The sequence below is a fragment of the Gouania willdenowi genome, chromosome 5 (assembly GCF_900634775.1).
Source record: "Gouania willdenowi chromosome 5, fGouWil2.1, whole genome shotgun sequence".
Lineage (NCBI taxonomy): Eukaryota > Metazoa > Chordata > Actinopteri > Blenniiformes > Gobiesocidae > Gouania > Gouania willdenowi.
The window spans coordinates 21,825,121-21,850,965 of record NC_041048.1 but is presented as its reverse complement, the minus strand read 5'-3'; the positions used below and the strand labels follow the sequence as shown (position 1 = coordinate 21,850,965).

General features: G+C 37.9%; 1 protein-coding gene across 4 annotated transcripts in view; it reads right to left on the bottom strand.

The window, feature by feature from the left end:
- The window catches only part of LOC114463272 (RNA-binding motif, single-stranded-interacting protein 2-like), a 61,030-nt gene that overhangs the window by 6,040 nt on the left and 29,145 nt on the right, over nt 1-25,845 (bottom strand). For 3 of the 4 annotated variants that reach the window (XM_028446731.1, XM_028446729.1, XM_028446733.1), the window contains exons 3-13: nt 21,814-21,872; nt 16,737-16,828; nt 9,164-9,321; nt 8,950-9,029; nt 8,724-8,833; nt 8,113-8,156; nt 7,860-7,953; nt 5,567-5,617; nt 5,290-5,400; nt 3,450-3,530; nt 1,151-1,238 (exon numbers count right to left, since the gene is read on the bottom strand). In XM_028446731.1, the coding sequence (XP_028302532.1) occupies nt 1,158-1,238; nt 3,450-3,530; nt 5,290-5,400; nt 5,567-5,617; nt 7,860-7,953; nt 8,113-8,156; nt 8,724-8,833; nt 8,950-9,029; nt 9,164-9,321; nt 16,737-16,828; nt 21,814-21,872 (961 nt within the window). In that variant the 3' untranslated portion in view covers nt 1,151-1,157. The remainder of the gene's footprint in view (nt 1-1,150; nt 1,239-3,449; nt 3,531-5,289; nt 5,401-5,566; nt 5,618-7,859; nt 7,954-8,112; nt 8,157-8,723; nt 8,834-8,949; nt 9,030-9,163; nt 9,322-16,736; nt 16,829-21,813; nt 21,873-25,845) is intronic. The other variant, XM_028446732.1, reaches the window with a different exon arrangement.

Sequence of the window (25,845 nt, the reverse complement as noted above, 5' to 3'; positions counted from 1 at the left end):
ACTTCCCTCACTAAATAATCCACGTTTAACTGAACTATTGTTGCGATTAGTGCACCATTAACACGAAACAACCATATTTTGCTCTTTTGGCTGGAAACGGAGGCTAAACTTGTTTCAGCTGCCTACAACAATGGCACCGAGTCGGGAAATGCCCGTATGTTGTGATGTCACGTGGGAACTATGTATAACCGAGCCTGTGGTCACGTGACTGCCGTAAAGTGAAACGCTCTTCAGGCATTCTCCAGGTCACAAGACCTGGTGAAAGACGGTCCATCTCTCCAAACTTACATAGTCTGTATTTCAAGAGGGAAGCTCCGCTCGGAGCATTGATACTGTCAAGCGCTGTATATTGGCCTGAGGAATCATTTAAAATAACTCATATAGATCTACTATTTAGGTCACAAAGTCCACTGTGTGCCTTTAACTGAAATAATTACAACACGTCCTATACAGTGTATTTTCAATATGCACTGGTAGGGATGTAACAATTAATCACAAGGCAGTTAAAAATTGATTCATAGGTATCAAGGTTCACATCGATACTGTGAAAATTGAATCGCAGTACTTTTTTAAACAGCAGAGGGCGCTATCCAGAAGTGTTGGCGGCGGGCAAAATCTGCTACTACTTTCTTTCTGGCCGCCTTCTACTCTTAAACATATTCATAAATGATTCCTTACCCCTTTAGCACCGAAAGAATATCTGTGATATTACGTGAATATCTGTAAAAGTCACGTTTTTCTATTAGCTCTGTCTGCTAGCATAGCATCTCTTCTTCACTGCTAGATTTCTGCATGCCAACCGACCAACCGACCACTGGGTTACGAGCGCCCTCTGCTGATCCAAACGAATATCTGACGTAAATACAGTGCAGACTGTTTTTTTTTAATTTTTTTTATAAAAAGTCCAATTGTTAAGGCACAAAATACATTTTCAGTTTTGTATTGTTTACTATAGAACCAGAATTTAAATTAATAGGCTTCTTCTTCATTTGTATTACTCCTTTATTTATTTCATTCAAGATTTAGTTTTAGTTAAAATGCATTGTTTTGAATAGTTTATCAAGGGATTCTTTTGACAATGAAAAATAAAAGGAAAATAGTACAGTATTGTCCCAAAAAAAATAAAGGAATATTTTTGTCAACATCTTACCTTAGCTTCACTTGTTGTGTTGGTACGAGTAGTTTGTGTGTTCTGCAGCGTTCTCCATTGTGACCTGTTGTTGTTGACCACCATTCTCCTGAAAACAATGAATAAACGATATGTCACGTAACACAGGGTAAATGATTTTACACTTTAATAATCCTGACATTTAACACAATAAGACTGTAAGAGTAAGTTGTAGATGACATCTACTGTATTTTACAAGTCACACTGGATATACAGTAGGTCACTTAGCTATTAGCTGAAGAAGGTGTCAGTCATCGCTCAATTCCTGTGTTTCTACTAAACCTGCTCCTGCTCGCCGCTCCATGTCTGCATATTGGTCCAGTTACAGCTTTTTCTGCTCACTGTTTTCTGTAATCACGCTGCTGCTTCTGCTGGCCTGCTACACTAACTGTCTATCCGCTAAACTCCACAGGGAATGAGCCAAAGTTCTTTTTTAAAAAATCAATTAATCAGACAATGAAAAAACTTAATGTGATGGTATTGATACAATTCATGCCGATTACCAAATTTTTTTCACAAATCTGATTTAAACAGCCTTTCATCGAGTGAGGAGTCAATATGTGTCACACGAGTGAAAGCAAATTTCAAAGTGATTCTCACTTGATATTTCTACTCACAAGATGGTCAAAAAATCCACTAACTGTAGGTCGCTCCATTCTCTAAGTCGTGTCATCAACTTTAAATGAAATATGTAGTGACATATACGCTAATATGTTTCCTATACATATAGATTATATAAAAGTTATAGATTACAGGTTACCAATATTCACTAAATCCTATTGTCTTTTCCATATGGGCATACTGATAAATTAATATTTACACTTCTTAGACAATATATTCTCAAACCACAACTTCATTGAAACTTTCATTCCAAATCGTATACTTTTGTGTAAATATTTGGATTTATTAGCCAGGTTGGGGTCAATTACATTCTTCAGTTACAATTACATTTTCAATTACCCATATTCAATTACATTTCAATTATGATTACCGTGACCAGCATTAAATTACAATTATTTTATCCTCAGAAAGTCAATTACAATTACATTCGCAATTACAAAATTTCAATTACAATTAATCACAATTACTGAGCCTGAAATACATAATAAAGAAAAGTTCCCCTTGTGTTAGCTTTTTGTTCACGTCTCTTATGATAACGGGTCCTAAATCAGCTGTAAAATACACTAAAAACAAATATCTATGATCTAATTTTTTTACCATCTATTGGTGACCTTGTTAGACTTCCTAATTAAAGAAAATATAGGTTTTAATATTTTTGGTGGGGGCGTCTGAGTCTTTTTTGTAGCCAGTATACCTCTCGATGTCGTCAATTTTTTTTTAAATGGTAAAAAGTGGGAATGCTTGATAAGAAAAATATTTTAATAAATGTTAACTACATATGTGTAGAACTGCACATAGAACTGTAACATGGTTCCGCAGTTTTACGTTTAATTACAATTGACAATTTTTTATAGAATTTCCATGGCAATTACAAATACAAAGTCAATTATCGAAACTCAATTACCATTTCATTTTAATTTAATTACAATTACAATTATAATTGACTCCAATCCTGGTCATGAGTATTGGCAAAGTTCCCAACAAAAGGCTTTCTGTTGTACAGGTAAGAAGAAGTGCTTTTTAACATGTCGGTATAGATTCTGCTCAGAAAATAGATTTTTCTTTAAAGGGGACATATCATGCTAAATCCACTTTTTTAGCCCTTAAATGCATTTTGTTGTATATTTAGAGTGTTTAGAAGAACAGAAAAGTTCAAATTAGTCACGTCAGGTGCTCCGTAGATATCTTTATATTCTGTTTTGGTCACTTGTTAGGTTTCTGCAGGTTCATCATCTTCATTTTCAACTCGCTCCGCCGGGTCCGACTCTGGCTCGAACATGTAAAGCTGGATGGACAAGTCTTCTGTTGTTGACATTTGGTAAATAACGTGTGTGAATAAAAAGTTTCTGTGCCGCGAGACAACCGTATCTCTTCTATCAAACTACAAAAATGGCCGAACAGGGTGGAGTTGAACCGAGTGTCGCCTCTGCAACCTGGAGAGGGGGCGGGGTATGGAGTGTCTCATTTGCATTTAAAGAGACCGCACCAAAACGAGTTGCTCTCAGAAGCATTGCAGTTTCACTTTATATAGACCACAACTGTATGATTTATATGTAAAAAGGAAGGATTTAAAAGCATGATATGTCCCCTTTAAACTGAGCACAGGTGACCACTGTCTGTATAGTGTATGTCAAGCAGCTGACAATAAAACACAGCGCACCTCTCCTGGGACACTGGAGGGAGCCACCGCTGTGTACTGGGGGATGTACGTCCCCTGCATAGTTGTGTTGGCCGGGAGATACTGCAGAGGAAACACAGATAGAAACGTGATGCATGTGAGACACAGTATTTCCACTCAGCTAAATACACTGCACATGTGTAGAGCTGCACGATTTCATCATCAAACCGCCAATCGTATCTCTGAAAAAGTGATTTTTGATTGATTTTTTCTGTGTTAAAACTACAAAAGAAGAGTGTCAAATTATTGAAACTATGTTGTATTAATTTACTGTAAATATCAGGACCGTGTCTGTTGCTGCTGCATCCGTAATCCTTTTCCTCTGAGCTTCTTGTTGTTGTTGTTTGACACGTAATAATGAATCTGCTAGCATTAGCTGCTAGGGAAGCAAAGCAGATAGAGGGTCGAGGAAAATACGACAGCAGCCCAAAGACATAATGAACAATGTTTTTTGAATCTGAGAAAAAAAACTGATAATTTTCATATTTTTAAATAATCTCTGTTAGATAACATATTGTCTTGCCTAAAAAGAAAGAAAGTCAGATGTATTCTAGTCTTTTTTTCCTCACATTTTATTATTATCATTTTTTTTTCTAGCATTTGCTTTAACCTTCTAAAAGTAATATGAATGTAATACGGGTCAATGATGTGAGGCCTGAATTTTTCTGGCCAAATACATTTTTTGTAGTAAAAACAAATGTTTAAATGAATGAAAATATATCAAATACTTAATACATTTATTTTAACCTACATATTTTTAATTTATTCTATTATATAAAGTGTAAAGAATATTATGTAGTGTCACTATCCGGCCACGACTGCTGTTTTGAAAACATCTTTAAAAATACTCCTAATAGAGCTTCGTGTGTTAAACGTCGCAAAAGGTGAAAAGTAATGGATTATAAGTACTCACGTTACTGTAACTGAGTTGCTTTTATGGGTACGTTTTAAAAGAAATAATTCATTACATTTCGACACCCAATTTACTGAGTAAATTATTATTTTTTGTTTTAAAATGATCAACGGACAGATGCATCACATCATAACCGCACTGAATGGAGGTTATTTTCCCAGTTTTAGACTTCATAAATTTAGCTATACTTTTTTTTTTACTTTGAATTGAATTTATTAGTGTTATCTTATTTAAAAAATGAATGTACAGTTTGACAAACCAAAGTTCTAATTGTGCAACATTTGCTCTCTTCCTTTTTAAGTTTCTACATGAGATGTTTACTGTATGTAAGGGAACCGTGGCGAGATTTATTACCAAAAATAAACGTGGGGTGTGAAAGTAACTAGTAACTTTTAATTTGAATACTATTTAATGGAGATTTTTTTTTTACTTGTACTTGAATATTTTATGTATGACTTACTTGTGCTTGTAGAATAGAGTTTATTGCCATATGTACACATGTAAAAAAAAAAAAAAACAGGTTCAGGAGTTCTTGTGCATGTCCCAGAGTCAGATTGAAAAAAAATGACAAATTACAATTACAAACAACAACAAATCAGCCAAGACAGTATAAGTAAAACAAGGAAAACACAGAAGTATACTCAACAAAAAGACAAAAAAGTCATTTAATATAACCTGAGTTTAGTTCACATATTGCACATAGGAGAGCGTGAGGTGCATTTTTCAGTTTCTCAATGGGAGGGTGCTGAGGTATCTGCCCTATTTAATGAAATTGTACTTGAGTAACAGTACTTCTACTGGAGTAGGATATGTCAGTACTCCAGTTCTACTATCACTAATTCATTTGATTTCACTTTAAACGTGATATATCGTGCAGCTCCAGTATTGGACTGAATGAGTGAGACTGACTGTGCCCGTGCTGCCCAGGGACAGGTGGCTTAGTTGCTGGGTGAGATGTCCCATCATGGACGTGGGCTGGATAGACATGGCGTGATCCATTGTTGGGGCAAGAACTGCACCCTGTGGAGACAGAGACTCACTCATAGCACAAGGCGGCAAATAAACACTGTCTCAACATGTCACTGCACCAGATAAAATAATGGGCCTTGAACTGAGTTTAAATTGCTTTTGAATGAAACTAATGTGTTTGATTTGAAGTGAACATTTTAAAGAGGGAGCCACTCACTGTGGGCTGCATGAGGTATGACTGATGATGCATCCAGGATGGACTGTGTACCTGTGAAATAAAGCACACGTCAACAAACAGTTTCTAGTAGGGATGTAACGATTAATCGTAAGGCCGTTAAAAATCGATTCATAGGTACCACGGTTCACATCGATGCTCTGAAAATTGAATCGCAGTACTTTTTTTAAACAGCAGAGGGCGCTATATATTAATCCTTCCAGAAGCGGACGTGACGGGCGGAATCTGCTACTATTTTCTTTCTGGCCGCCATTTACTGTTAAACATGCTCATAAATGATTCATTACCCCTTTAGCACCGAAAGGGTTAGGGTTAGGGTTAGGGTTAGGGTTAGGGTTAGGGACTGTTTTTTTTTTGTTTTTTTTTAAAGTCCAATTGTTAAGGCACAAAATACATTTTCAGTTGCACTTTTAAAAGAAAAAGAACTATTATGCAGTTTTGAATTGTTTACTATAGAACCAGAATTTAAATTAATAGGTTTCTTCTTCATTTGTATTATTCCTTTATTTATTTCATTCAAGATTTATTTTTAGTTAAATTGCATTGTTTTGAATAGTTTATCAATGGATTCTTTTGACAATGAAAAATAAAAGGAAAATAGTATCGTATTTTCCCCAAAAAAATAAAGGAATATTTTTCAGTCATTTGTCAACATTCCCATTTTGTAAAATAAATCGTGAGAAAATCGTATCGTGAACCCAGTATCATGAATCAAATCGTATCGGGAGTTGAGTGAATCGTCACATCCCTAGTTTCTAGCATCCATTGCTTTCGTGTTTTCCTCAGCCTCTTGGATCCACATTATTCCTGACCATTGACAATTTTGGGATTGAAATTCTGGTGGGATCACACAATATTCATGCAAGAAAATCTGGGAAAAAAAACATAGAGTTGGAACTGAAGCCCACTGAGGTCACAGACTTTTCTGGCTCACAGATTTTACTGATGTATTTAACTGTTTTATTGTTTTGTTTTTTGCCGACTTTAATGTTCTTATAGATTTTAAGCTGTTCACTGTTTTCTGTTGCACTTTTTGATCATGTAATTGTGTATGCGCTATACAAATGAATGTTCCTTGCCTTGCCTTGCCATCAAATTTTGGTAAACAAAAGAGGTGTACATTGACTTTTTTTTTTTTTTTTTTAACTTTTACTGATTTTTAGAGCAACTCAAAGCAGCACAAGTTGTAATTTTGACTGAAAAAGCTGCTAAATGATCCGCACAGACTCCAAAACGGTGCAAATATGGTGCAAAATAATGCATTTTATTAGGAATAGATCTTTTAATAAGGACATTTCAGAGGTTTTAGGCCACATTTGTAAAAACAGTGGAGGATCCCTTTAACGCAAAAACACCACTGTTACTCACACTGCTACTTCCTAATGACAGGTTCCACCTTTAGTGTGAAAAATAGACAAACCCAACTTATCAGAATCCTTTTCCCCACTTAAACGGCCTATGTTAAGCTAAATTTTCTTTTCTGTGCTTTAAACATGATAAAAGTTCTATTTGGGCTTCATACACATGTCCAAAGTGTTTTTTTCATTGATTCCCTCAATCATTAGTTATAGGGTGATTTGCTCCTTTCTTACTACAGGGTGAGCCCAAACACCTCGCTCAAATTTGATGACGCGTTCCCACTTTGATGACGAATTTGACGTGGCACTGAGCTGGAGAAGCCGCGCCTCCAGGAAGCTCTCTGCCATGATTGACATGTAAACAGACACGCCCACGAAGGTGAGCATTTCAGCATCCTTTGTGCAGTGCTATGTATGTATTTTCTACAGTCTATACATGTACCGGCAAACGCCCCGCCCCCATGCTCTGTTTGTGTTTATAAAGCAGCATGAGCTAAAGCTACGGAGTGGGTGGGAGGAGGGCGGGCCGTCCTCTGGCCCTACGTCACCGTGCGGGGAGGAGGAAGTCAGTGTCTCATCTATAGACACGCCCAAAACTCTGGAAAACAGGCGAGTTTGGGAAGATAAACCTCAAATACTATGTTTTTGGGTTTTTTTTTTTAGCATGATATGGGACCTTTAATTAACCCCTGTCAAAATAAGAGCCCAATCATATCTTCAGTAGCTCCTCCAGGAATAAGGTGGATCTGTTTGGAGATCCCATTTAAATCAGGTAGTTTTCTTTCTGAGAGGCTGTTCATTTGTCTGGACATGACAAAGCATTTAGCAAAGAAAAGCAACAGAGAACTAAATGTTCACACTCATGCAAAAAAAAAGCTCATATTATTTTCAAAATAAAACACAGTGGCGTGCCCCACCTGGTAGGATGAGACAGGAGAATGCATGTAGGGTGAGAGGGAAGTCTGGGCAATCATCCGGCTTGGAGCCAGACTATAAGGCGAGGAGTAGAAGCTGCCAAACAGAGCGAGCAGAGTCATCATCTTGCATAATTCAGATGGCTAATGTCCCTGCAGTAGCCAGCAGGGGGCAGCGTTTACCCAAAGTTTGATTACTGTTTGTTTTCCTGCAGGGCTGGGACTGATTTCACTGTGTGCAGAGCACACTACTCACCCATTTTGTAAGGCTGTTGGGTCATATCCGAGCGTCATTCCTCCCTATGAACACACAAGACACACGAGTCAGAAGGAGTTCAAGCCTTCAGAGACCTAGAAAATTAGAGCACACATGTGGTCTAAATTCGACGCTTTTACAAACACCTAAAGAGTTCTAGCACGGACGTAATACAAATACAGATACATACTCCAAAGCTTAGTGCTTAGAGTCGACACAGGAAACTGGCAGCCTCAGGGATAATTTTGTGCACCCTCCACCCCCGCCAAAAAGTAATAGAAAAAAAAAAGACACAAAATGACTTCAGAAACACACAAAACAACAAAAAGAATAGAAAAAATGCTCCAAATGACACACAAGATGACAGCAAAAACAGATAAACAAGAACAGAAATGAACTAAAATTACAACAATACACACATTGTTCACAAAACTACAACACATATACAGACAAATTGCTCCAAAAACACACAAAACAACAACAAAAATGGACAAAATCACTGAAAAACACACAAAATGACAACAATTGTTAAATGTATAATGCTTAGCTATGTTAATAGGCTTAATCACATTTTTCTGGTTCATGTGATAAATCTCTAAGGTGATGTTTACCGTGTCGCTATCTCTGGCCCAGGGCCTTCCATTCTGCAGATACTTTCCCTGGTTCTGCCTCTTCTTCTGACCTCCGTCTGCAAACTTACATAATAAGGGCTCTATGGGCACTGGGAAAGCAACAGATCAAAGTGAAGTTATCGATCACAAAGGGAACAAAAACACTCAGCTCAAGCCACAACAGCAGTCTCAGGTTTTCTTTGTGCAAAGCAAACACTGCACGCACCAGGCACTCCTGGCGGAGTCTTGATGAATTTGCCATTGAAATGCTGAATTATGGCCTCGCACTTCTCTGTGGATTCCATTCTGGAAGACATGTTGAAGCTGCTGTTAATCCCCCCCCCCCCCCCAGGAGGGCTGATATTTACAACAGAAAGCAGGACATGCTAAAATCATCAGACCACCGTGCGCCGCGGTGCTCGGCATCCTCAGTGTCTGACCTGGCAAATCCAACTCCACGGCTGGTCCCGTTGGCGTCCCGGAGGATGCGTGTGGAGATCACCTGCCCAAAGGACTTGAGCATGCTCTCCAGCTCCTGCTCGTCCATAGACACAGGTAAGTTGGAGATGTACAGATTGGTGGGGTCCTGCTCCTGTTGCTGCAAAGAAGAGAAGCTTGTTTCAACATACGCAAGCAAATTTGTGATGGAGAAAACAAAAATGTAAATCAAAAAGTGGAATATTGAGTGGAGGAGGTCTGGGGAGAGTTCTCCAAGCCCCCTCTTTCTCTCAGGACGCCAGGGCTATATGTAGTATTTTATTTATTACTATTTTAATTATTTAATTTATTCATCTTTATCAGCTTTTTTTTTTTTCTGTCGTCAATTATAATTTCTTTTTTCTTTTTTTCCCCCCCCTCTAATTTAGTTATTTATTCATTTATTTTTAGTATTTCTTCATCTCCCACCCCTTCCAGTTACTTTCTACACACACACACACACACACACACACACACACACACACACACACACACAGAATTTGTAAATATCGTTTCGAGTGTCTTTTCGGCATCGTACACTGTTGTCTTTGTCATTGTCTTGTATGTACTGTATGTTGAAAAGTAAAACCAAAAAAAATAAAAAAATATATATATACTGCGTATATGATGGAGATATTGTTTAATTAAATGGGAGCGGCTATCCGTATCAATATACCGACATTCTATCTGTACGCAGCGCCCCTCATTTGCCAGTTTAGGTCACGTGACTAAGACTAAAACTAACCCTAACCCTAACAATTATTGCGATATAGGGTTATAACCTAATCCTAACCATAACCCTAAGACGCTACGTACGTGTACTTCGGTAAACGAACCAAAAGCACCTCTTAAAGCACTTTCTTAAATGAATTACTGCACAATGCAGGTGTTCAGACCCCTAATCCTGTAACATTTGCACATGGGAAAAAAACAGTAAAAAACACATCACTCGCTCATTTTTTCTCCTGCAGTCTGAGGGCAGGCAGCACTGTAACCCCTCTTTCCATCAACACCTGCCATCGCTCTCGGCACATTAATATCTCATTAAATAAATTGGAATGAACTCGGCGAGAACACAACGTCCATAAGCCTTTATTATGAAATGCAACCCTACTGCAGAGGTGGTTTGTGTCTTTCCTTCGGCTGACAACCTTCTGATTTCACACAGAAATGCACTTAAAATACACCCAAATGTGCTGACGTGGAGAAAGTAACACTCTTTCCAAGAACAAAAAAGCACCGACGTAAATAGCTGCAAGCCAAATCAAGGAGGCAGATTATTCAGAGAACCTGCTCGTTGGCACAGGCTTGAAAGTGAAAACTTGCGTGTGACTGCAGAGGCAGACAGGAAGCCAGGCATGAAGCTAAAGAGTTCACAGAGCAACAGGAGCCTGGCAACGGTGAGGGAAGAAAGAGGCTGGGCTATGGAGAGCTGGGGGGGGGGGGGCGAGAGGAGGAAGAGGGCAGAGCAGAGGGAGGGTGGGAGAAATTAGGAGCTTAAAAGCCTGACAAAAGAGTTTCTAAGAGGAGAGGAAGCAGCTGGAGACTAGAGTGATCTGGGTAATTAGCAGTAAGGACGACAGAGACGAGCAAAAAGGAAAAATAGGGCGGATTAGTCTCTTACGTTCAGCATAAACTTCCCACACTTCTACTCAATCACTCTACTGTGTATGGACCAGATTAAAAACAATATGCCTCAGTAATTTAGCCTGAATCACACAATCAAAGTTTAGTTAATCTGGAGAAAGGATGCCAACTCCTGGAATATAAAGTGAGGGACATCACATAAAATATCAAAATAAAGCAGCTTATAGCTGAGATAATACAGAATATCACAGCAGGGATACAGATCATATTATAACAACACTCATTTTACTGACGTTATTACAAAAAAAAACAAGAACATTAGATTAAAACAGTGCGTTATCTCCACATTTTAATTAATTAAGTTGAGGTTTTCGTTTATTCAGACAAGGTTTTTCAGGAAATGTTTATCTCCCGACATGTTTCGACTGTCAACGGCCAGTCTTCGTCAGAGGAGGAACAAAGCCTCAACTTAACATATTGTCAAAAAGAAGACAAAATGTATCTCGCTGGAACTATTACATGGAAGTCAAGTGAAACTTCAAAGGAATCATCAAAGGCGATCAGCAGAACTCCTCTGAGGAAGGCTGGCAGTTGACACTCGAAACATGTCGGTAGATGAAAAGTTCCTGAAAAACCTCAACTTAACATACCGTTCAAAAAGAAGACAAAATGAATCTCGCTGGAACTATTACATGGAAGTCAAGTGAAACTTCAAAGGAATCATCAAAGGCGATCAGCAGAACTCCTCTGAGGAAGGCTGGCAGTTGACACTCGAAACATGTCGGTAGATGAAAAGTTCCTGAAAAACCTCAACTTAACATACCGTTCAAAAAGAAGACAAAATGAATCTCGCTGGAACGAAAAAAAATATTTAAAAAAATATATATACAAAGTATGTAAAACTGAACTCCCCGACCCACAAGTTCAGAACTTATGGTGTAATAGAAACATACAGTTAAATAGATAACTAAGCTGCAATCCCCTGGAATGTTTTGAACATTTGTTATTTGCTCTCTTTTCGTCACTCTGCTGTGTTTTTCTGCGACTCTGTGTCAAAGAAAGCAGCTGCCTCGAAGGCTTCCCCCACACGTGTGACTGAAAACAGACATGACATCATAATGGCTGTAGTGTGCAACATCTAAACATTGACATAGAAACATACTTTAAAGACCCTCAAACAGGGGTCACCAACCTTTCTGAAACTGTGAGTAACTTCATAGGTACTGTATAGTCTGAAGGGCTACCAGTGAGAAAAGAGCTTCTTAAATACAAAACTACGTAAATGAGGAAGGCTGGCAGTAACTTAAAAAGGTAGGAAATGTTTAAGTTTCAACATGAAATACTTTATTTCTTGTAATTTATACAATTCTTTAATTTCCGTTTCATAGAAAAAATATCATCTTCTTATTAGAGCCGGGACGACGTGCCGACGTCACCGCAAAAAATACGTGGACGCAAAATATAGGCAGTGAAGACACGCACTCGTTCATTTAAGGTAGCTGTTTCCCGTGACCCTCCTGCTTTATCCCGGGTGTGACCGGACGGCAGCGCGTCAACGCGACAAGGAGGAAACACCCGCCGTGACAACAGCAGCGGCAACACACGCACACACGCACGCACGCACGCACACACACACACACACACACACACACACACACACACACACACACACACACACACACACACACACACACACACACACACACACACACACACAATTCTTAAAGTAAAAGGAAAGTTATTTTTTGATGGAAAAGCACTTTCTGTATTAGCATTTGGAATTTTGGGTTTAAGAAAAATGTGAGTGGCAGAGCGTAATACTCTAAGTTGTTATTTTCATGTGAATGAAGAATTAAAAGATGCACTTTTTTCAGTAAGCTATGCTTGTGTGTTTTTAACATAAATCTACTGTAGGTTCAGGAAGGACACCATGACAAACTGCCGGCTCAGACTGCATTTTTATTTTTTTATTGAATGTTACCTCTGACTCTGAATACTTTTATATTCTTAATTGAACTTTATTTTGGAATTTTGAGTTGAATAGCAATAAACATATATTGCAATGTTAAGGAATTCATTTCAGATATGCAAATCAACATGTATAAATTACTTTTTAATCGAATCGAGTCGAATCGAATCAAACTGGAAAAATGAATCGTTAGATAAATTGATGCATCGGGAAACAAAAATCGTTTATCCCAGCCCTACTTCCTATTATTTATTGTCCTAAATATTTATTATCATCTTCCTATTTTACTAGCTACTAACAAACAACATGTAACATTTGTAAAATGTAACAATTATGTCATATATTACAAAAATCTACCTTGCGTTTTTAAAAATATATCTTATATATATAAATAAATATATTTATATATAACCTACTGCTGACCATACACCAGATCTGCAACACTTGAAAATGTTTGTCACAATGTTTTAGTGAAAATAAACATTTAAAAATGGTAATTTAATATTAAAACTTTATCAGCAGTATTTAACTTTACTACATCTCTCATATGTATTTATCCTTGTGAGTTTGAATCCTGTAAAGTAAATCAGATTTTAGATGGAGCTCATTGGTGTCTAGAGCTCCTGCAGGGTTCTCACATGGTCCATGACGTCTACCTGGTGCCCGCGGGCACAGATTTTACACAGTCTGTGTTAGATTTTCACAATAACAGCACAAAGTGCGTCCTTTTTGTTTTTACATACGAGACGATTCTGTTTTCTAGGGGACGGGTGAAAAGCGTGTTCTGGAGGGAAGTATGAAAGCGCTGCTGCTCTGACAATGAAGAATTCCTGGTACTATTTACAGCCGGGGAATGTGTCAACAGTGGTCGTCAAGGAGGATTTATGGCTGATGTGAGCAGCCGCATGGTCTCAACCATGAGCCAACTGGCAAAAAGATAACCTACATTCTGGATAGCACTACCAGTTACGTAACATGGAGGCAGAGGGAGCTTCACACTAATGTCCACTAGGGGTGTGACGAGATCTCGTGCCGCGAGGTGTCGCGAGATTAAACTCAACGAGATTTCATGTCTTGCAAGATTTGATTTGATTTTTTATTTTTTTGTGAGCTATCCAAACTTCTAATTGTGACCTGTAGGGGCAGTAATGTGCCTTTGCTACGTCTAGCCTGCCAGAATCTAAAGCAGGAGAAGGAAAAGAAGAAGAGGAGGAGGAGTCAATTTTAGTTCTAGTTTCAATTTGTGGAAGATGTTTATTAACAGTTAAAAGAACATGGCTGTGTAGTTACAGCATGTTATTAATAAAATACTTGATCAGGCTCTGTTTGCACTATTTGCACTCTGTATTGACAGAGTACAACTCTGATTTGGTTTTGCACATAATATTGTTTGCACTTGAAAAAACAAAAGAAATATAATATTTTTTATTTATTTCATTTGAACTTTTATACATTTTAGTTTCAATTTGTGGAATATTTATATTATATTTATATTTATGTTTATATTTTTTATTGTTATTATTTAATGTTTACATTGTTAGAGAGAGCACAGTTCACCAAGTCAAATTCCTCGTGTGTAAAACATACATTACATGGCCAATAAAGTTGATTTTTATTCTGATTCTGAAGTTTATTAAAAGCTCATGCTTACATCATGCATATAAAAAGTTAGAATAAAACATTTCTAAATGCATGTGCAACTCGGTTAAATAAAAGTCAGTTGGTCATATATTTTTGTAGTTTTCTTAAAATCTCGTCTCGTTCTCGTGAACCCGATATCGTGGCTCGTCTCGTCTCGTCTCGTGAGCTGAGTGTATCGTCACACCCCTAATGTCCACCTGTGCTCGGACACACATGCAGTGATCACTGAGCTCCACACAGAAACCTGTTGTAAACAGTCCGGGCTCATAACTGAATCTCCGTGACTGGCCCTCGCTCAGCCTTGCATGTTAAGGTGTGTCTCTGTGTAGGCAGATTTGTGAGTGTCTGTGAGTGTCTCGGTGCCTGTGGGCTGACATCTGGGTTTGAACTGGGAGGTGCTGGGAAGAAAGACTGATCTATTTATAACCCTGCCATTGTTCCTCCTGCCTGTGTGCACTGCACGTAGCTCCACCGGGTCCACAGCCTGGCCCGTCCAGGGACCCAGCACGCACAGAGGACCGCCGGTGTGAAGTGTGAGGTGTGTGGTGTGTGGGATTGGGTTGTGTGTTTTGCAGCAGCCATGGTGAGCAGTTGTTACAGTTGTCTAACTTTAAACAATAGCCTCTCCCTGACCTTAAATAACCCAATGTCTCCAGTGGCGGGGTAAGTTTAGTTCATGTAGTGGTGAGCGCAGGCTGCCTGGGTGAGACAGCTTTGAGTGTCTAGTTACACTCGTCATGTATTGTGATACATGCGATTGTGTGACACTCTTGCACAGGTGAAGCAGTCACTTTAACTCAGGGTTGCAGATGTCCTACCCACATGTTACATTGTAGCGAGTCGTTGAGCGTGGACACGGAAGTGTAATAAATACAGTATTCTACACCAGGCCCCGGGGCCATGAGCCACTCCTATTGACAGTGGGTGAAGTGGCACCCTCCCTTGGGTTCCCTCAATAGGGAGCCTGAGAGCCAAAGGGATCAGTCTAATGGGCCGACAAGCACTGCTTTGACTGCAGACGCACTTGGACAAAGGAGTGAAAAAGAAAAAAGAAAAAGCACCAACAGGAGCCAGTCGTGATGCAGCGATAGATCATTTTAAACTTTTACAACCTTGAAAACAAATCTTGATAAATAAGAAAATCTCACAATCAAAAAGCAGTTTAGAATATATTTATTGTTTGTTATTTTTTCTAAAGCCTTTTCTTTCGTTTTGTAGTAGAGAAGAGGCCAGTTAAACTTTGACACTAAGTCAGTTAGTTAATGACTTTTACCGTGTTCACAGATGGATACATAATACATCTGTTCCTCTCAACGTTAACCATTTATACACTTTGGACAAGTGACTGTTTAACTGCAAAGGTAGGAACGTCAAAAGGTTTTAGAAATTGAAAAATGTAATGGGATTGTAACACTGGGGTGGGCGAGGTGGGTCTTGGAGCGAGTGTGGGGTGTCCACGGATATCTTTCATGGGTGGGTTGGGTCACTGGTTCTCAAACTATTTTGGCTCAAGTAAGTTTGTTGCCCCACCACATGTGGTCATTTTGTGTATCTTTGCAGACAGTAAATATACTGGTTTCCGTTAAAACTTATGAGGAGAGATTTGTCTCAAACATATTCACAAATATATGCACAATTTTCACGTGTTTTTCAGATTTTTCACACGCGTTTCTGAGTCGATGAAAATCTGAAAAAAATGTGAAAATCTGAAAAACACGTGAAAATCCAAAAAACTTGTCAAAATCTGAAAAACACGTGAAAATCCAAAAAACTTGTCAAAATCTGAAAAACACGTGAAAATCTGAAACACGTGAAAATGAAAAAAAAACACGTGAATATCTAAAAAACGTGAAAATCTGATTTTAAATTTAAAAAAATCATGTGCTAATGAAAAAAAATGCGAAAATCTGAAAAATACACATGAAAATTGTGACTATATATGTGAATATTTATGAGACAAATCCCTCTCCATAGAAACTGGGAAGGGATTCCATTCTAGTTGGACATGTTTTGCTTAGCTTAGCACATAGCGACAATGGCTGCGCAGTTTCAAAGATTAAAGGGGCGTTGCTATGATATAATATTGAGTTATTGGTTTAAATTGGTCCAATAAATGAATAGCATTTACACTTACACCTAACCAGCAATAATTATTGGACAGATATTTGTACGCAGTAAGGGGGCAGCTAGTCTACACGTCACGCTCAAAGTTTAGCCAAAAGCTCAGCAGGGATCAATAAGTGTCAAAGGAGTGTGTTTACCTCAGTCACTGTTGAATAAGACGCAAACAAATGTTCATGTTGTGTAACTCAGGTGATTCAAAGTGAGCTCATTCTTACTTTGGCCATCTGGGCCTGGACGCCACTGGACTTCAGAGCTGTGACAGCCTTCTGTGCTGCAGCGGGACTGTCAAAGTCCACAAAGCCATACCCTGCAAAAAGAAGCAAAAAAAATTGGAGGAATTAATGAATTATACACAACTATAACATTATATTTACATTATAATAATATATTCAGGGGATTATGTTTGCCCTGTCCAGGGTGATTAACGCCCAGCAACATGAACATGAACTAGTGGGTTAGAAGATGAGTGAGAGTGAGTATACAGATAATGTAACGTAATATATTTTTTATGTGATAATAATATAACACAATGTCATTTTATGTGATACAATTTAACAAAATATAATACAATATACAGTAATATAATGTAATATGATATATATTAAATGCCATCTGTTATTATTATGATATATTAAATAAAGTATTACTATATATTAATTGTATGCATCTGAGCTGTGGTTTCTGTGCTACACTGGTTATTGTTGGCACTTGGAGAGGTGGTCAGAGGAAGCTCTGTGATGGTCAATATATGTAAGATTCGCAGACACAATGTTTATTTTTCCTTCCGTATGAAGCTCAGTAGCTCAGGGGATTGATGGTAACATCATGGAGCTTTGGTGTGGCTCCTGGTGGACTTGCTTTGATAAGTCCCACTAGACTGTAACACCACATTCAGTTATAAGAAAAGCAGTTTGTCATACCTTAAAGGGGACATATTATGAAAAATCCACTTTTGCAGTTTTTTTGATCACATATGAGGGAACTTGAGTGTCCACCGGCACGAAGAATGTGAAATAAAACCATCCAGTCATTTGTTTGTGGTCTGTGTGTAAGTCTTATAATGCAGAGAGAGAGAGCTGATCACTTCTTCTCCGGCCATATGTTTACACCACTTATCATTAACAGCGCCGCTTTTACGGTTTAAAAGATCAATTTATGGAGTTACTAAAAGATGAGTTCACTCAGAATGTAGGCTTATTCAAGAAGTTAACCACTTTAATTTTGCCCTGGTAAATTGAGGAAGCCTCCCACTGAAGCCGTCTCACTGTAGTGGGAGGGAGGGGCTGCTGCCTCGGCTCTACAGTGAAGGACGGAGGGAGTTGTCGCTTGAAGTCGCTTGAAAAGTTAAAATTTTTCAACTTTGAGCGACTAGGTCATGCAGGACCTCTTGAAGTTGTGTCATTTACATTGATTTTGAATTACTTCAGTCGAGTTTGGTGTGAACGCACCTTCAGTGTGTGCCACCCCGTGGAAGAAGGGGCAGGGAAGGGGTAGGTCTATGCATATCCAGGGAGACACACCCCAAAACGGAGTGCTCTCAAAGACCTCAAAAATACAGGGTCTTAAACCTCCCCTCTTGCTTAATTCATGTTATGTTTTTACCAAACAGATTGAGACTCACTGACAGCAGTCTTCTTTTCCTTGTTACCAAAGACAATCACCTCCATCTTGTCATAATTTAGTTGAAGGAAGTTTTCACTCATCCAACAGTTTACTTTTTCTAAGCAGTCACACAATACCTCTATGGGACCATAGTCATCTGGGTTCAGTGATAGATATAGTAGTGTGTCATCTGTGTAGCTCTGATAATCAACCTTACTGTTCTGTAAAATTTGTCCTAAAGGAAGCATATAAAGGCTAAACAGAAGAGGTCCAAGAACAGAGCCCTGGGGATCTCAACAGGACAATGGTAATCTGTCAGATTCAACGTTTCCAATGCTGACAAAATAACTTCGATCCTCCAAGTAGGACTTAATCTGTGCAACAAAATTGCATAGTCCACAGTGTGAAATGCAGCACTCAGATCCAATAGAATTAGAACAAATACTTTTCCTAAATCAGTGTTCAATCTTATGTCACTGATCACTTTGATAAGACCAGTTTCTGTGTAGTGATGAGAACAAAAGCCTGACTGAAATTTATCAGATATTTTGTTAAAGGTTAAGAATTGACTCAGTTGGTTGAAGACCACCTCCTCAATGATCTTGGCCATTAATGGTTGCTGATTGGTCTATAGTTAGCCAGCATAGAGGAATCCAGTGTTCACTTTTTTAACAGAGGTTTCACAGCAGCTACTTTCAGGGATTTTGGTACACTGACACAAATCAGTGACAAATGTTTTAAAGAAGTTTGAGGGTATTGTGTCAAGGCAACACGTTGATTCAGTTGCTGAACAATTTCCTCTATTGTTTTTGGGTTCACTGTAATAAACTCTACATTGTATTTGACTCATCCCTCAGTGGTTGAAGCTGTTCAAGCTTTTTGTTATTTTGCTGCTTTGTTCTGATGTTTGACCTTATTGATTTTATTTTTTCATTGAAATATACAGCAAATTCATTGCATTTTCCAGTTGACAGTAATTCAGGGGCTATCTGATCTGGGGGCGTTATGAGCTTTTCAATTACAGAAAACAATGTGCGAGAGTTGTTGACGTTTTTAGCAATAATTTCAGAAAAGTATCGCTGCCTCGCTTTGAACAAGCCGTCATTGAATTTACGCAGACTTATTTTGTACAGTTCAAGATTAATTTGGAGTTTTATTGTTCTCCATTTATGCTCAGGTCTTCTACAATCAGATTTCAAATTCTGCATTATCTCAGTCCTCCTCCAAGGTGTTTTCTGTGTGTTTGGTTTTCTCCTAGTTTTGATTGAAGCAATCACATCTATGACATTACGGACTTTTAGATTAAACTCATAGAGATTATCAACTGTCTCAGCACTCAAGGTCGGTGTCATCGCTATGGCTTCCATAAACTGTGCACACGTGTTGTCATTTATGCACCTTTTCTTAAAGTAAACAGAAGTAGGGGGAACATATGTTACAGTCTCTAAGTCAAAAAAGGCACAGAAATGATCAGATAGAACTAAGTCTCTTACATTAACAGCAGAGATATCAACACTTTTAGAGATAACCAGATCCAAAGTGTGACCTTTGAGTGTGTGTCGGACCAGTCACATGTTGTATAAGACCAAAAGTGACCATTAAAGCATATAGTTCATTGGCTGTATTGTCCAGGCTATTGTCTACATGAATATTAAAGTCACCTGTTATCATTAAAAAGTTGTATTCAGTGCATACAACTGACAGCAGTTCAGCAAACCACTGATAGTCACTGATGACCATTTTAGACTGCAAACAGCTCACAACTTTTAGCAGATGGGTGAACTCCTGATTTAACACCTCAAGACTCCTCCTTGACTAAATCATTTGATCCAAAATGACTCACAACATTTTTCAAATGTGGATAATCTGCCACAATATGACAAATTTTGTCAGCCAGGTCTGATACTGTGTCATTAGGTAAGCAGATCACTTTCACATTGTTGCTGAACATCTTCTGAGCATCTTTAACAGAAACGTCTCTCACTATCAGTGTGTGAGGTCGTCGCTTTGGCCTACCATGTAGCTTTTGTTTTCCTGTAGCACTTTCCATCCTCACAGTTCCAGAAGGTTGTGTGTTGCCCTCATTAGAGCAGGATCCTAGGTCATTCAGCAGTGGAGCAAATCGATAGTCCAGTTCTACATGAAACTGGGTTTGTGATTTGGTGATACTTCTGCCTTTAACAGATGTCTGGGCAGACAAGGGAGTTGAAGTCGAAGCTGCGGTCTGGGAAGGGAGTGCAGGCCAGTTTGTCTCATTACTGATATCAGGACGCTTTGCTCGGCCCGTTAGCCTTTGAAGCGGATATGACTTTCTCTTAGGCTTAGCTCCGAGAGTATTCCAAAGAGGACTCGCCCCTGTTGGCCTATGATTGGGAACAGGATCCTTCTTAGGTCTGATAGCTTTGTCTGCACCGGCTGGTAGCAAGTTAGCTTTATCCTCTCACACAGTCGTTTCATTCCCACATCCACAATGTACTATTAACCTTTATGTTTACTTGTATTCCTCACACTGTAGTCTCCAGTTCAGTAACCTTTTAGAGAAGGCTGCTGTATTCTGTTGTAAAAAGAGCCATTCTTATGCTAGTTAGCTTGCTACGTAGCCAGCTAAGAAAAAAGGGGTAGATGATTACCTCAGAGCCAGAATCAAATGGTAAATGATATAGTTTGTTGTGAAATGAAGTATTGTGTCCTTTCTCAGAAGAAAAAGTTAATGTTTAGTCATTAATTTCCTCTGTGTGCTCAGCTCTGCTCTTTTGCTGCTGTTGCAGAAAGGACCAAAGTTTCCACCCCAGGGCCTTCTTAATGTAGGCAGATGTGCACTGCTCTTAGGTAGTAATAAAACACACAATGTGGTCAAATATCCAATGTCGCTTTCGGTGACGACATTATCTCACTGTGGTGATGGGGAAATACTACTCTGCATAGTGTAGATCAGAAATGGGAAACTGGTGGCCCCCAGGCCACATGTGACCCTTGGTCTAATATGACAGAAAATACAGTGAAATCACTCCCCTTACAACAATAACAAATACAACAAAGTTACTATTAATACACACAAAACAACAACAAAAAAACACAAAATGACTCAAAAAGACTCCAAAAACACAAAATGACTCAAAAAACACAAAAACGCCATCAACATTACTATAAAACAGCTCAAGTGATACTATTACTGCAAATCCTTGCAACCTCTGCCTGCCTTATTTTATTTTATTTTGTCTTTTGTTTTATTAAGTATATACCGTTATATAGGTATAACATTTGATATATGTAAAAATGTGTGTATATAAATAGTTGACTGATTATAATACACAAAATAAAAATAATTGTTGTCATGAGTGACGTGTGTCTTTGTTTGAAAATATTGTATACAATGGAAAACGACTGATTGAAATGTTATTATATTACAATAATTATATATTACGGTATATAAAAACAGAATGAAAAACATATACACGAAATAACTCCACAAAGCAACAACAAAAATACAGAGGACATGAAAAATACAGAAAATGACAACTATAATAAACAAAACGATAACAAAAATAAAGAAGTAACAGAAATGTAAACAAGGAAACACAGTTTGAGCAGAGGTGGGCACAGATATTTGAATCTAATGATTGGGTTATTTGCGCATCAGAGCAACAAGACAATGAAAACATGAGCAACAGAAAAGCAAAATGAATTTACCTTTACATTTGTTGGTGGTTTTATCCAGAATGGCTTTAGTAGACACAATTTTTCCATATCTGTAGGACGAGACACATAGAGAGGAAAATCAGAGACAGATGGAGTGAAAGTGAAGTGTGTGGATTTGACAGCTACAAGTTATCATTTGAGGACACAACTACAATTATTCAGTATTCATGAGAGGAATTTAGAAATAAACTTAAACAAAAGCAGAGTAAACCTCCCAAAACACCAAATCTCCTCTTTGACAGATATTTGCAGTTATGTGGATCAGTGATCCTCATCATGGTTCATGATCATTTAGAATTTAAAGGTTTGGAAGAAGTTTCTATCCCCATTAATACCAATACATAACAATTATGTATGATTGCATGTATGCATACATGTATAAATCATATGGGTATTCTTATTTATTTAGTTTTCATATTTAAATAAATATAGATACATTTCATATATACACGGCATGTAGGCTAGGTGTTTTTACGTGTTTTTTTTTCTCCTTTTAATTTATTTGTTTTTTTCGAGCAGGGACAAGAAAACCAAAAACAAAAGGACCAAAAGAACTCTTGAGTACAAGTTAACTCCAACAGAGACTTGTTGTATGTACACTTATAATTGCAATAATATGTCTGCTCTAAAGGGAGTGGGAAGAAAACTTATTAAATCCCCATTTCTTAATCATACAATTTTCACCATATTGCTTCTGTTGGGACTTCTAGAAATACACAATAAGTACTCAACAGAATAAGAAAACTGACTAACTAATAATCAGTAACTTAAGATATACAAGAATGCAATGCTAAATTCCATTAAATTTGCATATAAAGACAACACTAGCCATGGATCTTATTGGCATATTAGCTACATTAAGCCCCGCCCCCATTCTCACTGTACTGTAACCATGCATTTATGAAGTGTTTATACATAATACATATTCATAGGAGCAAACAAAAAAACAACAGTGCACACTCTCAAGCATGGTGGTGGTGACATAATGCTGTGGGGATGCTTCTCTTCCAGTGGTATAGGAAACCTAGTCAAGGGTATGAATGGTTTTTAGCTCAATTGTAGAAACATATATACAGTATAATCATTATCAGATCGTTTGTGTATTATATGCACTTAATTTAAACAAATTACTGAATTAAAACAATTAGATACAAATGTATAACAATTTATTGGAGAAGAGATGGGACTTTTTAAGACTATATAAGTTGAAATGTGTATATTGCTATGTTGCATTTTCTTTAATAAACTATTTTATTTTCTTCTCATATACTTGATAAAAAACACTTAGTCAACATTGTGCACACCAATATTTCTACATTTCTTCAGGAAGATGTACCAGTGGAGCTTTGCTGCACAGTTGCACATTATCTGTATGTATTCTGACAGACAGCAGACAACACTACAGGGCTCAATTCTATTTGTTCTCGTTCTGTCTGTTACCTGAAACACAGAGACTAAAACTTTCCTAAAAACAGCTCCTGGGTATTTTTGGCTTAAATAAAGCTACAAAGTGTTGTCAGGAGCGATGTCTGGCTTCCAAAACAGCGTACACTGTGTTTGATCTGCAAGGCAAAGTGGAATGCTGTGCTGTTTTTTTTTTCAGCCTCAGGTGTTGATAGAAAAATGTGAGGAAGGCCAATAATAAACACTGTGAAGAATATTCATTGTATCAGAACTTGCTGAAATGCATTGGATGAGGCGTTTAATGCGCGCTAGGAGGCGGAGCATCTGCACTGCAGTACAATCAGTCTGCCCTTGTCTGGTGAAGTCAGCCTGGTGTTGGTGTGTTTGGGCGACATGGCGTCTGGGTGGAATGTAAACTGTAACCCGATGCTTCCCATCCCTTCACTTTGCCTTCCTTCCCACCACGTCCTGCTCACTCAGCCTCTCTGTTTTTCCACCCCCACACTGCAGTGAGCCACTGGGTCCTACACCTCACTGTATTTCTGCAGACCTTTGGCAGGACAACAGTTTCAACTTGGTAAAATATTATGTATAATTCATCACAACCAGCAAGGGGTGGACTGGGATAAAAATTCAGCCCTGGTATTTTGTGTCCAGCCCACTACATCATCAGTCCCTTATTATTAAAATTAATTATTGTTTCATTTTTTCCTTATATTTTGCCTCTTTTTCTTCCACATTTTTGCCCTTTTCACTATTGTTTTCCAAATTTTGCTCATTTAAGCTACCCTTTGCCATTACATAGCACCTGGTTCCTCTGTTTGGCCACTCTTGACCGCTTTTGACCCAATTTGGTCCCTCTACACTCTTTTCTTGCCTTTTTTTTGCTACTTTTGGACAATTTTTGGCCATCTGTTACCATTTCTGCCTCTACTCGCACGTCAAAAATAACAAAAAAAAAAACGGACCAGCACATTTCGGGTTAAAAGCCAAGCGCGACGATGCCCTGTACGCCAGACGCAACCCTACAACCAGCCATGCTGCTAGACAGGAGTTTTATTTAAACAATTGTTTTGTTTTTTTTTTTTATTTCTGATGAACATGTAGATAACTCAAGGCACGCAACGGAAGGTAGATTTAATCTTCCTGAAGCAAAGACAAATAAAACAAAAAGTACAGTAATGTACAGATTTCAGGACATTTTATTCAAGAAAATAACAAATTCAGATTTACTATTGAAAAAAAATCTATTAACAAAACAGCTCCAGGTGTCTAATAATGTATAATCAAAGCTACTGAATACAATTAATTAGGGTAAATTTGATTAGCTTATGTGATCTATATGTATATGTATATTGATAAATAACTAAATGTATATGAATATATTGTAAATGTATATTGCTATATAACTAATCGTCTAATGTTAAAAGCCACATTTTGAAGAAATAATTAATTAGTTATTTGGAACAAGGTCTGACTGTAAGAATGTTGTTTTTCTTTTGTAAATTGATTTATTAGTTGTTTTTTTTGTGTTGCTTAGTTGAATGATGGGTTATATGTAATTGTAACACAATTGTATTGGGTGTGGTGGACTCCAGGCAGAGTAGCAATGGCTCCACCCAAAGCTAATGGAGATCCTAAAAAAAGTGAAGTATATATGAGTACAACTGAAACAAATAACGAATTGATCCAGTCTTGGATAACCGTGTTATCTTCCAAGGAAATGATGGTAGTTCAATTTCTGGCCTGTCCATGCACCTCGGTGTCCTTGAACAAATCACTCACCCATTAAAGTGCATTTCTCTTAAGAGTCGTTAACACAAAAAGTAGGTCATTTGTTCATAGTTAATAACAAACACGACCAGTGTCAAACAAAAAGTGTATTTTTTTGACGGCAAGTGTCTCACTTAAGAAAAACGAGCTAGGGAATAGATCTGCCCCTATCAAAGTTAGATAACTGAGCATTTATTCAAGGCTTGTGTAAAATAATGCGTTAACTTTGACACTGCAGTTGATCTACTGAAGCAGTGTTTCTCAAATTGGGGTCCGTGTACCAATAGGGGTACGCGATGGCACCACAGGGGCTACTTGAGAGAGAGCCAGAGGAAAATGAATAAATGAAAGCAATAAAAATAGGGTGTTTTATAATGTTTATTGTTCGTTAAAAATGATAATCACACTGAATACTACCAGCATCTCACAAAATGACAAAAACACACTAAATAAGAGTAAAATATACTGAATAATAAAAAGAACAGACAAACAACAACAAAATACACAAAATGACACTAAAAACACAAACGCTGAGAGAAAAATACTTACTATTACCAGCAACACACAAAACGACAAGAAAATACACAAGAATACTACAAAATACACAAAAATAACATAAATAAAAGGACACCAAAAACCCACACACTAATTTAAAAAATATCAACAACACACAAAATAAATGACAACAAAAACACAGATGAAAGCGCTCGTGCAGCGCAGACTTTCGAAAACGCCCGATTTCGGACAACCAAAAAAATAGCTACAGAAGGCACTGAGGTCTGCACAAGTGTAAATGACATACAGTATACTGTTCAGATCATGATCGTGTATGTTTAAACACAAATT